Source organism: Crocodylus porosus, unplaced genomic scaffold, assembly GCF_001723895.1.
Source record: "Crocodylus porosus isolate Cpor-Errol unplaced genomic scaffold, CroPor_comp1, whole genome shotgun sequence".
NCBI lineage: Eukaryota > Metazoa > Chordata > Crocodylia > Crocodylidae > Crocodylus > Crocodylus porosus.
The window spans coordinates 8,396,423-8,410,678 of record NW_017728931.1 but is presented as its reverse complement, the minus strand read 5'-3'; the positions used below and the strand labels follow the sequence as shown (position 1 = coordinate 8,410,678).

Below are 14,256 nucleotides of genomic sequence, written 5' to 3'. Positions count from 1 at the left end.
CCACATCCCTCCTGAAGTGCGGCGCCCAGAACTGGACGCAGTACTCCAGCTGCGGCCTGACCAGTGTCACACAGAGGGGGAGGATCACCTCCTTGGACCTGCTTGAGATGCATCTGTGGATGCAGGACAAGGTATGTTTGGCCTTCCTGACTGCATCTCCACAGGTGCTGGGCTCACATCCTCTCCTAGCCCCCCTGCCAACTCCTGCCCTACCCACCCCTGCAAGAGTTGGGTCCCCCTCAGCACCAGTTTCCTCTATACCTTCACTGGGCTGAGATGGAGTGGAGGTAGAGGAGATTAGAGCTGGAGTATCAGATTCTTGGAGGCAGGGTGGCGGGAGCACCTGCCACCCACTCCCTGTTTCCCCCACATACCTTCCTACTCACTCTCCCTTCCTTTTTACCTCCCATCATTGTGAGGTGAGGGGGAAGAGGAGCAAAGGGCAGAGCTGCCTAGCACCCCCTGCAAGGAGGCCCCAACATTTGAAACCTCTGAGCCAAGGGACATACGTGTGCCCCTGGCTGAAACGCTCCCTTTCACTTGGAAACATTTCAGTTGTTAATTCTGTCCACACCTAGAAAGTCACATGTGTCTCCCATGGGAGAAATATGAATAAGCTGGGCCCTCAAACTAGCCCTGGGAATATGGGGCAAAGGGGAGGGGAAGGAAAGCAGCATACGTAAAGAAAGACATAGAAACTTTCAGCCCCCGAAGCATCCAACCCCGCTAAGCTCCCTGGACTGTCTCAGGTTCTCCTGCTGAAGATAGCAAGAGCAGCCCTTGCCTCATCAGACCAGCTTTCTTTCACCATCCCTGGGCTGAATGAACTGCACCAGCTCCCAGCTCAGGCTCTGTGCAGTCTTTGCTTACCAGGTGTTCCCTGGCCCACTGCCTTCCCCAAAGGCACTGTATGAGCCATCTGTGTGCTTGTACCGGAGCTGCCGCTGGTATCCTGTGGAAAGGGAGACAAAGGGGAGTAGTCTCCTTCCCGATTCCTCTTCATCGTAGCCATATTCAGAGCTTTGGCCTATGAGCAGTCCAGGAAAGGGCTTTGCGAAGAGGCTTAAGCATTCTTCTTTACACATGGAGTAGAGGAAGCACAGACCATCTCCCCCCAACTCCACCCTCTCAGCTTTTTAGTTTACTCTTTAGCTAGCAGCCCATCTCCGGGCTACCCCAGCTCACCACTTTTCAAGTAGCCAACAGCCTTCTGTTTGGTCTTCGGAGTCAGCTGCCCTGTCTCCTCCAGGTACCGTGTAATAAAAACATTAGGGGCAAAGCGGACCATGTTCTGCTCTCCACAGCCACTGGACATCTGGAGGAGTCGATCTAGGTTTTGCAGAGCTGATCCCATGATGTCTCCTGTGAGAAAAAACCCTTTTCTTCAGAGGGCTTTAAATGTTCATATTTAGAAATTGCCCTCCCTTGTCCCTGACACTGACTGAAGTAATTTAGTAAGCTGGGGTCCAATTCGCCTCTCACTTTGGCCTGAATCAGGTGCCACTTCATTAAGAATGTGACATCCATGTGAAACTAGATTGGTTGGAGAACCAGACCCATAGCAGGCACCGTCCTGGAGAAGACCATGGCCCATTGTAGAGATCCTGTAGCCCACCTTCAACTGGGCTCACAAATCCATCTAGTCCTGTGTTGCATCTGTAACAGGGGCCCATTCAGGGAGGCATAAAACCTCTCGAATGCATCAGCTCACAATTATACTAATGGCACTGCAAATCCTGTTCACATTCATCTCAGTATATACTCCCCAAGGTCATTTTCTTCCACACCCTGCTGCAGGGAGTTGTAAAGGTTAGTGACTGTCTGCATTTGAAAATAACCATTTGAACTGTTTGCAGTCCTTTTTTTAAGAAGTGGATTCCTAAAGGGGCTGTTTCTGCTCTCACTCTGCCTTAGAAAACTTCAATGTTTTAAAGGCAGAAAGGTGGAGTGACTACATTTTAGTATGTGAGAAAGACAGGACTGGAGAGGAAGCAAATGTGATTGGACTGAATCTTGCATTGGCTATCGGGATTAAGTCCATGGGGGATAGACAGGAGTGGCCTGTAGTCATGCAGGCCTCCCTCCTCTTGCATGCTGATCACCACAGTGAAGGTGAGTCTGCTCCCTGCACCCTCTACCAAAAGAAAATATGGCCCAAAATGGTTTCCTGCCTGGAAACTCCCCATTTCCAAGATGCCCTGACCTGAGGCACACAGGCTGCTCACCTAGGAAAGAAACATAGGCTCTCTCCGATCCTTGCACCACATTCTCTGGCAAATCGAGAGTGATGGTCTCTGAAACAGGTTCCCCTGCAAGTAATAACAGTAGTGGCATGTCAGCAGGGTGCAGGAAGACAAGGGCCCCAAAAGCTTGGTACAGGTATGTACCCCAGCTCCCTTCCCTGAATTTTGATGGTTTCCTAGATAATAAAGGCATGAGAATATGACAAAAGGGGAATGCCGAGCTGGTTACAGTGACAGTCTTAGGTAGGCCCAGGGAACGAATGCCCTGCCTGTCCATGGGAGCCGTCTTGGTGAGGGGGTGGAAGCTGGCCTAATATGCTCATGTAGCTGCATGTGGTGGCTCAGGAAGAAGGTGGCACAGCATCACTGTGACCTTGTAACATGGTATTGCCATGGCTCAGGGGCCTGACAGCAGCCTGGATGCTAAAATGTGCTGTTAGGAGGATTGGGCTACATGGAAGCACACTGCCTCAGTGGCACAGTAGCTCCATGACACAGCCGTGCAGTGGCTCAGCAGTACCAACAACCAGTGCTACCACTGCTTTGGCAGCATCTCCCCATGCAGCAAGTCACCTAAAGCCCCAGCATGTCTGCTCTCACCAGGACTCCACCCGCCACTTCCAAATACCACTGGAGCAGCTGTTAGACTGTGCTGTCTGTGTAACCTCCCCTCACTCCACACACACACACACACGCCATGCTGGGCCATCAACCTTGAGGCACACCCTGTGCTGTACTGCCCGCAGCCCTACCTTTGGGGCACAGCAGAGAGGCATGAGTGTTCTCCTCCAGGAGCCCTTCTGCCTGCAGGGAGAATAGAAGAGCTCAGGAGGAAGGAGAGTGGAAGAGAAACAGGTGGTGGGGGCAGTCAGGTGGCTCTATTTGCACTGCAAAGTGCAGCAAAATGCCTCCCCCTGCCTGGCTGGACTGCTCCCCAGCTAATAAGTTTACAGCAGGACCTGTCAGTCTGCAGTGTGAAGTGACCCTCAGCCATACACCAAACTCAGCCATACACCAAACCAGGGGCACTGCACAGCGAGTTTGGTGCTCATTGACTGATCGTAGGCAGCTTCGCCATTAGACATATGCTGTTGCCGACCTCTCCCTGAGGAGACATGCCTTCCTCCTCTGCGATTAGGCAATTTGGGATAGGCATGATAAATCAAAACCTGCCACAATAAAAAAAGTCAACGTGTATTTGCTCACGCAACTAAACTAGCCACATGGTGATTTTTTGTGCCCTTTCATAACGTGTATGTGAACAATGCGCAACATGTACAAGCGCCCATGGTTTTTTAACTCCCCATTCCAAACAAGCTCAGAGCAGGACCTGACCTTCACCAGCAGGGGTTTAACCACTATGTCTTTTCCTCCAGTCTCTGGCATGATGGCTGCACGGTCTGTGCAAACACCTTCTTGTTCAGTCGCCTCAGCGGTGATGGTGAAATTCACCTCCCCTGAAATTCAAAATATAAATGGGTCTGCTTATGCTGGAGAGTTTGCATCCTAGTTTGGTCCGTGAGCTCCCTCCACAGTTCAGCCAGTGCCCCTCACTTCTGCCCTGCAGCCCTTTCCAATCAAACAATCCTTCCTTACCCAGTTTTGTAGCCTTCACATCCCAGAAAAAGGTTTTTGCCAAGTCAGGGCAAAGGCAGGCAGTGAACTTGACATTTGACTGCACAAACTCGAAATCCCCAGAGTCCAGGACACTAAGCTGAATCTGGAGGTCAGAGTAAAAGGGACCTGGGTGAGATTCACTGCTGAGATTTATTCCTCCCCAGCCTCTTGAACCAAAAGGCCCACAGGCCCATCATAACTGCCCCCACCACCTTTTGGGTTCAGGACTCATGAGCAATCAAGTGGCTCAACCCTCCTGGATAGGGCTGTCAGGCAGCTAGATACTGTTCATGCTGCCTGGGCCTCTTGTGATTGAAGGAGGCTGCCTTTCCCTGAGGAAACAGCTTGCCTGACTCTGTATCCATGAAGTACATGGCACTATAGCACCCTCTCTCAGCCCCTGAAGAAGCCGCTTACCACCATACACTGCTTCAAGTAGCTGAAGACCTTGACTGACAGGGGAAAGGACTCCCCCCGGACTGCAGAGTAGGGCAAGGCTGGTTCCACAAAGAAGGGCTTGAAGACCCGGAGGCTGACAGTCTCGGATATTCCCAGACCACTGTACTCCGATGTGCAGAATGTCATGGCCTTCCAGTCTGTGATCGTATCAGGGACTGTGACAGGTAGCTCAGCCACCCCAGAGTCACTGAGGAGAGAAAGGTGGGCACTGCTCAAAGGGGAACCGTGCTGCTCCACGTGTCCTCCCAGCCCCCCTGTCACACAAGCAGCACAGTGATGGGAAAAGGGCAGAGGATGAGTGGCAGTGAAGATCAAGACTAGCGTTTCATTTCATGCCCCACTTCCAGGACTGCCTTAATTGGGCCTGAGAGAAAACTGCTCATTTGAAGTGAAACATGTTAGGGTACAGTTTTCTGAGAGAGCTGGAGGAAAGGGAGTGTTTTGGACAGGAGCTTTAGATCTGAGCTGTTTAAAAAAAAGTCCCTGTGGTAGACTTTGTAAAATCCCCTCACTTTTATTGGCTTTATATGCTTCCTCCAGTCCATATTTGGTTGGTCTTGCTGAGGAGAGATACATTATTAGTGTTGGGGTATTTCTTTGCTGGGGTGGGAAGAAAGGGCTACTGGGGAAATAGCAAAGGTATAATGTATAAAGAGCTTGCAAGGGAGTGTACATATGCCCCCTAAGAGAGCCAGGGGCTCCTTAGAGCAGGGAAGATCCAGATGAAAAGTGGGAAGGCTTTCTCTCCTAAGTTGTCCAACCAGCAAGTAAGGACCTCAGTGGTACCTATGGCCTGGGCAATATCCCCACAGAGTTGGCTTTGCACGTACACAGAGCAAAGTTGAACATGATTTAGAAACATCTCTGAGGTAGAAGCCAAGCCCATGTCTTGACACTACTACTGCAGGACTGAGCTCAAAGTGGAGGCATGGTTACAAGGAGAGGAGATGGAAGGGAATGCAGAGCCACTTACAAACCAGCAAGTGCCTAGACTCGGAGACCCAGCTGACCCTCGCCCAACCTTGCATTGCTGTGAGTACCATGTGAGTACCAAAGAGCTCCTAAAGTCTGGCAATGACTAGGGCCCTAGCTTGTGAGGCCCTGCACACACACACTTACACACACTCGGAATGAGAGAGCTGAGAAGATGGTGATGATGTTACAGCTGGGTAAGGAAGGCCTGGAAAACTTAAGTGACTTGCCCAAGGTCATACAGAGAGATTACAGCAGAGCCCCTCCTTGCTCTCAGTAGCTGAAGCACTCCCCAGGCTTAGCTTCCACCCACACTCTACCCATTCTGACCCAGATAAGCCAGTGGGTCTGAGGAGGTCACAACCTCTGGTAGCGTGGCACCTTACTTGATGGGGACCAAACTCCATATGAAGGTCTCAGGGAACCAGGAGCGGGGCTGCATGGCTTCACCACCCGTCTCGCTGATTTCTGGCTCATTGCTAGGACCAGCTACCTCTTCTTTCTCAGCAGATCCCATACTGGTTACAACATATGATTTATCTTTCATTCCTAGGAATGTCAAGTCAGCCTGTTAGTGCCAAAAGACCCCACAGGGGGCAAGAGACCCAAGCTAGGGAGAGCACAGTTGATGGCAATGCCCCATATCTCATGTGCCATATTAACCCTTATAACTGTAGAGCAGCAGCCAACTCCCCACATCTCCATCCTCCCACCCTGATCCCGTTCTCTCTCGCAAGTAACTCCTGAAAGCCCTCTCCTTCTCTTCTAATTTCATCTTCCTCACCTGATTCCCTGGGCCCTATTCAAGTATTATCAATTTCCCCTGGGGCCCAACCACATACACACCACAGGAGGGACTCATCCTCCACACAGCTCCTTGATCTTCCTTCAGCACACCTACCACCACTACCCAAGGTGGATGCCCAGATTCCCACCCATGCTTCACCCATGCTTATTCTGTTTTCCAGAGAAGCCTGGCTCCTCACACCTTACCAGGCCCCTAACAGATTCCCCTGTCTTCTGCCAGCTCCCTCATTCTCTTCCCTAACCACACACTCACCATTTCACCCTCCTCCCTGCTGCCAGAGACCTCCCCCAGTAACCCTGCCACAAGCATCCCATTCAATCCCCTTTCACCTCTGCCAGAAACCATGCACCCCGGAGGTGATAAATCTAGGTAACATCCTCCATGTACTGTTGAAAAACTGCCCTGACTCCCTGGCACACAACCCCACACAGGCAATGTCTTCAGCCTTCTTCACACAGTTTGCTATGCTGTTTTCCAGAGAGACTAGCCTTCATAATCAAACTCAGGCACTGCAAAGTCCAGGTAGTAATTGTCCTCGCTGCGGCACTCAACAGGAGACTTGATTTGAAGGTTGGTCAAAAATTTCAAACCTATGTTCTGTGTGGGAAAAAAATAGGAAGAAACCAGGATTAGGCCAGCCCTCTCCTAGCACACACTAACCTGTTGTGCCTACTCAGCATCCCATTCACAACTTCCCCAACATCCTGCATGTCACTGAGCTGCACCTGGGGCCCACCCAGAGCTTCTCAGTGACAGCCAGGTTAGAATGGCTACCCTGTTGTATGTGTGTGAAACCTGGACAATATATCAGAAACACCTGAAACATTTTCATCAGTGATGTCTTAGGAAAATCCTCCATATCAACTGGAAGGACAGAAGAACACATGCCAGCATTCTGGCTCAAGCATGCACCACCAGCATTGAAACCATGTTTATACGGCATCAGTTCCTTTGGACAAGTCATGTCAAAAGGATGCCTGACAACCACTTTCTAACACAGGTCCTATGCTCTCAAATTGTGGCATGTGTACCACAGGTTGGCTGCCCTTGCTTAAAGGGAGAGCAGTATATGTGGAACAGTGATTTTCAACCGGGGTGCCAAGCAACTCATAGGTGCACATATACACAATTTACAGGATAAACTCAGAGATTTCAAATGGGAATCCATACTGTCAAAACCACTCTGACCAGTTGTGGCTTTTCTGAGTTCTTTTCAACAGAAGAGTTGCTCGATTATTTTCCTGAGTCAAGAAATGATTGAAAGCTGCAAGTTGGTATTTTCTAAGGACAGTCCTTGAGTCTAATGAATGGTGCCTTGAGTTTAAAAAGGTTGAGAACCACTGATCTGGAGTGAGCTATTCCCTGTCATACCTTCCCTACCATCCACCATTATTGGTTTAGAGATACATCCCTGGTAGTTCTGTTTAACAGCTATTAATGGAGCTATCATTTCTAAATTTGTCCAGTCCCTTTTTGAACCTGACTATACTATCTGCCTCTACAACCTCCTGTGGTAATGGTGCAACTTCTGGTAGTGGTTCTGCCCTTTCCTTTTTTTTCTTCTGTTCTCTCCTCTTTCCTTCTCTCCCTCTATTCTCCAGCCCTCCCCATTCTCTTTCTCTTTTATCCTTCCACACTTCAGCTGTACCCATTTCTCTGTTTCTCTCCCTTCTGCCCTCTCACCCCAAAGTCCAGGGCTCAGGCATTTTGAGCTTTAGGAGTCTGGGCATTTGGGAGAAAGGGAAGCCAGAAGCAGTGAGGTCTGTGGGACAATGGCTTTGGGGATCTCAGTTTTAGGAAGCTGAGAGTCTGGGACTGCAGAAATCTCTAAGTTTAGTATCTGGTGTATCCAGAGTATTGAGCACCTAAGGCAAATGATCTGGAAGTAAGAAACTGGGCATCTGGAGATCTGGAAAGGCAAGTTCTGGGATTCAAAAGGCCCCAGGGCTCCAGGCACATGGCTGAGGTATGGGAAGAGCATTTACCTTTAGAATTTCATGTAGGTCTGGCAGGGACACCGGGTAGGAGTAGGTGGGGTAGTCCGTCTGCATGAAGGATGAAATTACTTTAGGAGGAAGCATTGTTGGAGGCATGGTAGTCTGATCCTCAGCGGTAGAACTGCCTGGAGATGCTGAGACCCCAGGACTCCTCTTGTGACGCTGATAATTAATGCAGGGGTCACTGTAAGGGTCTCTAATGGCATCAGGGTACTCCTTGGGATAGCTGAACAGGCGGTACACCTGCAGATAGAAACAGACACACATGCAGCCAGGCACGAATGGAGACATGAGAGTGGGGAAGGCAGACAACTCTTATGCTCTAGAGGCAGCTTGGGGGACACTATTTGGGAGGAGGGCTCATTCATAGTGGCTCCTGAAGCTCATGGATCATAGCTGAGGCCTGAAAGCAAGCCAGGAGAAGATGTTTCCTATGGCCTACAGCATGTCTGGACATCCTGCATGGGATAGGACACACCAGGGAATTAGGGATTGGAGTACCTGGCTCTCATATCTTGAGTGCCATGTGCAATCTGGCCATAGGCCAGAGGAGGGGGAGACAAACCTTTTCAATGCAAGGGCACTACTTCCATTTCCAGTCTTAGATGGATTGGACCACCTGGACTGAAGAGTTGGAGGTTGGAGTATGGAGCCTCTCACCTCTTGTGTACTGTTTCTACCCCTGTCACAGCTGGGAGGATTGATTGGGTCAGGAAATGAGATTCAGAGGGTTCCACCTCTGGGGGTAGGTGTGCTTGTGTCCTATAACATTTAGTAGTGGTAGAACAACTTGGATTTGGTTACTCTGAAAATCTATAATAATGTGTTAGACTGAAGGAGAGCAGTTCTTGTATAAGCTATCCCTGTTAAGTGAAAGATGGGAGTTGGGTTTGGGGTTGAAGGTTCAAGTCAGGCATAGGCTTTTTGCTTTTTTCAGGCATAGGTTGTACACTCTTCCCACTCACACCCCTGGTAACAGCCATCACACCTGCAGGCCCAGGGCCTAAAGCCAGACAGGGAACTGAGATACTCCTGATGCCAGCATGACTCAGCCTTCCTTACAGTTGAGTGACTCACACTGGCCCTAGACAGCTCTGCCTCTTGTCTCATGAGGAGAATGCTCTGATCCACAGCACGGATGCTGCACATGGACCCTGGTGCCGCTTGCACCTGGAGGTGAACAGCTGACCCAGGGAGGGCCATCTTCTCTGAGAAGCCCAAGTTCACCTAGAACAGCACACAAGGAAGACACTCAATGAATAGGGAGAAGAGAAAAGGCCAGAAGAAAGGCTAGCAGGGTCTTTCTTGGCATGACCCCTCTTTCCCAAGCAGTCAATAGACAAGAAACAGCAGGTGCTCCATGTGGTCTGTACCCCATGTACACTCCCAGCTTACATTGTTCCTGAAGCATTCAGAGACCTTCAGGGTGGTGCTGTCAGCAGCCACCCGGCCTTCAGGGAAAGCAGCATAAACCAACATGGTAGCCGAGGGTGACATGGCATTTATGGGAAGACTGATGTTGAAGGTCCCTTGATAATGAGCTGTATGGAGGAGACACAAACAGAGAGATTTAAAGAGCTGCAGAGAACCCTGTTACTACAGAACATAGGCCAATAGTTCTCAACATTTTTAGACTCCACGAACCCCTCAACATGTCAGTTCTTAGCTTTCATTCATTTCATGACTATGGAAAAAAACAGATCAATTCTTCTGCACCCTTAAAAGGATTTCACAGAATCCTGGGATGTTGTGATACCCTGATTGAGAATTGCTGGCATAGGTGTTCAATGGGGCTTTGTTAGCAGGCTTAGCTTCTGCAGGGCTCTGATGGAAAGTAGGCTAGAGAATGGATGTCCAACCAATGAGCAATGTTCATTGGTTTCTTTTTATTTCAAACAGAGGACAAGCCAACTTCCTGAAACCTGTTCTGCAACAAAACAACAGGATTTCCATTTGGATCAATCAAAATATGCTTTTTCTGATAAATGTGAAACATGACCTTGTGATTTTTTTACCTCTTTTTCACTTGCTTCTATGCATTAAGGACACAGTTTGAGATGCAAAGTCATTCTGAAACCAAAAATCTAAAATTTTCATTCTGAATCCAAAAATCTAAAATTTCCATTTTGAAAATGCCAACATGGAACATTCCAACATCTCAGAAAGGATAATTTTAATTCCTGTCCATCCCCCCCCACAATAAACATTTTATCAACATTGATATAATTGTGCAAAATAAAAATCTCAATTTTGTCAAAGCAGCATTTTCTGATGGAAACGGTTTGGAAAAACATTTTCCAACCACCACTATCCCTCTGGCCTTCAGGAGAGAAGCTGACCTCCCACAAATTTTCTAAACTCTGCAAGAGCAAAATGTGGATAAACTCTGCTCCTGGCAAGTTTAGCAATGCTGTGGAAGCTGACCAACTGGCCCTCCAAGCTACCAGCTACGAACATGTTTTTGAAGCTAAATCAGAGGAGGTAGATTCCCTGTCATGCTGCCAGTGCGGGGTAATTTAGAGACAATTCAGGGCAATTCAGATACGCGTTGCATGCCTCCTGAATTAGCCACACATAGATAAGGACCGGAGGTCTCCTTGATGAGAGAACTTTACAAGGTTAGCAAAGTAATTGCCTCAGTATGTACAGTACACAACTTGTTCATGCTCAACGAAATCTATTTTGATTTCCTCTTATATGGGCCTGAACACTATTCCTTGGGGTTTACTGCTATATGAAGAAACCCCACTATGTTGATTAGGGCACGCCTAACAGCAACCAGGAGGGTTGCAGTTCCTACAAGGGATATTGTCTCCTAGGGCACTTACAGAACTGACATTTGTTGCATGATTGACCCCCTGAAGGTGCTCTACAGCTGTACCCTGACAGAGATGCATGGCTTCAGAGTGCTTAAAAGGTGCCCGATTGCATGACTAATTAACCCTCATCATATGCGGGTCCAGAAGGCACTCCAAAGCGGAGCACCTTCATTAACTACTGTCTGTCTCTACGTGCAATCAGGGCTGGGCTCAACCCCAACCCCAGTGCAGTCTGCAGGATGGGAGAGGGGACAAGGGAGGGGGAGGGAGCTCTGGGATGGGGTTTGCCCAGCTTGAGCTGGAGGGGTGGATTGAAGGGGTGGGTGGATTGAAGCTTCTCTGTCTTGCAACCTCCCCCAAACCCCCTCCCCATCCTGCTCAGGCTGGGCAAACCCCAGCCTGCAGCTCCCTCCCCCTCCCTCTCTTTTCCCCGCTCCAATCCTGCAGACAGCACTGGAGTCAGGTGGGGGGGAGGGGCTAGGGGAGAGAGGCTGTAGCCAGGTAGCCTTTCTCTGCTGAATCAACTCTGAAGTTGATCTCAATTCCCCTCACCCCCCCAACCCAACAGGGGGGAAGATTGTGGGGGAGGGGAGGGTCACTCTAACTCATGGCACTTTTTGTGAAGCGCCATAAGTTAGAGCAGAGAGCTGCATGTCTGTCATTTTCTACTGAATTTTCCTTACTCTCCCCATAGCAGAGCCCCTCATGGACTCTTGAGGGCCCAAAGGAGAAAGCAATCTCCTCAATGGGCCTTCTACACTGATTCTCACATCACCTTCCTTTTTTTTCTCCTGTCGGTCTTCAGGCCAATAACTGGCCCAGGCCACTCCAGCTTAGCAGGTGATCTCTCACAGGATAAGAACCCCATAAGACAATAGTTCTAAGCCTTTTTGGACTCAAGGCACCCTCTAGTTAGACTTAAAGCACTTTGTGGAAAATGCAAATTCAACTTCACTCATTTCTTGACTAGAGAAAACTATAGCAATTCATCCATTGCAAAGAACTCAGAAAGCCCACAGCAGGTCAGTATGTTTCTGACTCTGGATTCTTGTTTGAAATCTCTGGATTTTTCTGATGAATTATATGTAGGTGTTTGCACACCTAATATTGCACAGCACTCTGTGGCACCTTTAAAAGAACCTCACAGCACTCCACCCTGACTGAATATAACTGCCGTAAGATGATCAGAGAAGGAGAGAGTAGGAGAACAAAGGAAAGGAGGGCTACATTGGCTGCCTACGGAACTGCAGGCTCTGGGAGACCACTGGTTCCTCTTGTATCCCTGTGCTGTCCCTGTCACTCTCACACGCTCTGGTCTCTGTCACCTTCAAAATATGGTCAAAGAGGTTTTCCTTTTATATCCCTGTTCTGTTCTTAGAAGGTGCTATGGACTTACCTAGTTGGGCATCAAGAAGTACTGTCTTCTGGCCATAATGAATAAGGGATCCTCTGGCCAAAACCTGACAAGGAACACAGACAGCAATGAGCTGACGGTCTTTAGCTGTGCTAAGACAGTCCCAGGGCCTCCTTTACAGGGACTGCTTCCTTCCCTGTTCACTGCCTCCTCTATGTACTCACCAGGTGGTAGAACTCCACTTGGGCAGCTCCGTCTTCCAGCTCTGTCATGAAGAGGCGATAGCTCACGGCAACTTGCTGCTTCTCCCCACAGGGCAGCACCCCCTGAACAGGGTGGATTCTCACAGAGCTGTTGCTGGAAGAATAGAAGGCCTCCAGAGAGAGGATGTCAGTGCCGTAGGATGGAATGACTTTTGTGAAACTTCTTCTGGGTATTTCCAACGTGGACTTTGCCTAAAAGGCAGAAAATGGCAGACACATATTGTGATGGCCTCTCCCAGGTCCAACCATGGGTAGGCTCTGTACTCCCTCAGGAAATAGTGACACATTTTTATGTCCCCTGACATTCTGTGTGCAAGCGGCATTTCCCACCAAGCCTGCTCCACAGGCCATGAGCAGATCACTAGGTAACTAGTACCTACCCCGATACCAGAAGGTACCAGTTGCTAACTGGATCATTCATTCACTGTGGCCCATGGGCCAGATCCATGCCCCAGTCACCATAAGTCTAAAAATCTGGCAGCAGGGGGAAGTGGCACCACCCCCTACTGCCCCATTTTTGGACCCATGAGTTGCCCTGTATGCTAGATTGGATGCACAGGGCAGCATAGGGCCTGATCCTGGCATGAGGGGCAGGAGAGGGGTGGTGCAGGTGGGGCAAGGCAGTGCTAGGCTAGGTGGGGTGGTGCTGGATCTCAGGGCCCAATTCCAGTAGTCAGGGCCTGGAGGGGAAGGTGTGGGCCTCTAGGCCTGATCCTGTCATGCCGTGGCCAGTCAAAGCAATGCAGAGCCCTGTCTGGGTATGCGGGCCAGGAGGAAGCAGCACGAGACCTGATCCTGGCACACAGGGCTTCCTCATCTGGCCTGCAGGGCCAAAAGCTTGAGTACCACTCACCTAGGCTGATATCCTGGTTTCTGAGCAACTAGATTATACTTCTAACCCCTTTACTTCCTCCCTGTGCAATAAGACTAAAAGCTGAGCATTTTAAAGGAAGATACAAGCCACCCATCATGCATTTCACTGCAGTGTGAGCACGCTAGGAGAAGTGTTCACTTTCATACTTCCTGCTGTTTCTGGTGCCAGGGAAGCACGTGAAGGAAGGACAGTGCAAAGAGATTCTGAAAGAAAAGACTCCCATAGACAAGGTGGGAGGAGAGAGAAAGGCAGGTTAAGAAGAGTCTGAGAGGCTTGAGACTCTCAGAGGCGCGGCCTTCCCGGGGCTTGTCTGAGGCCTCCACCCAGACGGAGCCCACGGGGGGGCTGGCGTCCCCCAACCCCCTGGCCTGCAGGAGCTGCCCAGCAAGGCCTGTGGGGGCAGGGACTGGAGACCCCCACACCTGTCCTGCAGGTGCCCACCTTAGGGCCCTGGAGGCGCAGGTGAGGGAGCTCCAGGAGGAGGTTAGCAGGCTGAGGGGGATCAGGGAGGCAGAGGAGGAAATTGACAGATATTTTCTTTCCCTGCAAGGTTGTACGACCAAGGAGGATGCACCTCAAGATGAGCCCTCCACTGCTAAGTGGCAGACGGTCACCTCCTGTGCCAGGGCTGCCCGAGACACGGCAGCACCAGTTCCTCCAGTCTGGCTGGAGAACAGGTATGAAGTCCTGGCAGCCCAGGAGGAGGAGGAAGGAGAGGACGAAACCAGGGAGGAGGCAACTCCACGCTCACCGCGTCCCGTGCAAGCTGAAAGAGGCAAGAAGGCCAGGAGGAAGAAGCGTCGCGTGATCATCATTGGTGACTCCATCCTGAGAGGTACGGAGGGCCCCA

General features: G+C 50.0%; 1 protein-coding gene across 5 annotated transcripts in view; it reads right to left on the bottom strand.

Moving 5' to 3' along the window:
* Positions 1-14,256, bottom strand: part of LOC109316232 (alpha-2-macroglobulin-like protein 1) — a 61,712-nt gene that overhangs the window by 31,854 nt on the left and 15,602 nt on the right. For all 5 annotated transcript variants that reach the window (XM_019544138.1, XM_019544140.1, XM_019544139.1 and 2 more), the window contains 14 exons: positions 12,494-12,724; positions 12,312-12,375; positions 9,492-9,637; positions 9,174-9,323; positions 8,085-8,339; positions 6,588-6,696; positions 5,678-5,840; positions 4,278-4,506; positions 3,840-3,963; positions 3,579-3,700; positions 2,996-3,047; positions 2,226-2,309; positions 1,186-1,362; positions 871-952 (listed from right to left, as the gene is read on the bottom strand). In XM_019544138.1, the coding sequence (XP_019399683.1) occupies positions 871-952; positions 1,186-1,362; positions 2,226-2,309; positions 2,996-3,047; positions 3,579-3,700; positions 3,840-3,963; positions 4,278-4,506; positions 5,678-5,840; positions 6,588-6,696; positions 8,085-8,339; positions 9,174-9,323; positions 9,492-9,637; positions 12,312-12,375; positions 12,494-12,724 (1,988 nt within the window). The remainder of the gene's footprint in view (positions 1-870; positions 953-1,185; positions 1,363-2,225; positions 2,310-2,995; positions 3,048-3,578; positions 3,701-3,839; positions 3,964-4,277; positions 4,507-5,677; positions 5,841-6,587; positions 6,697-8,084; positions 8,340-9,173; positions 9,324-9,491; positions 9,638-12,311; positions 12,376-12,493; positions 12,725-14,256) is intronic.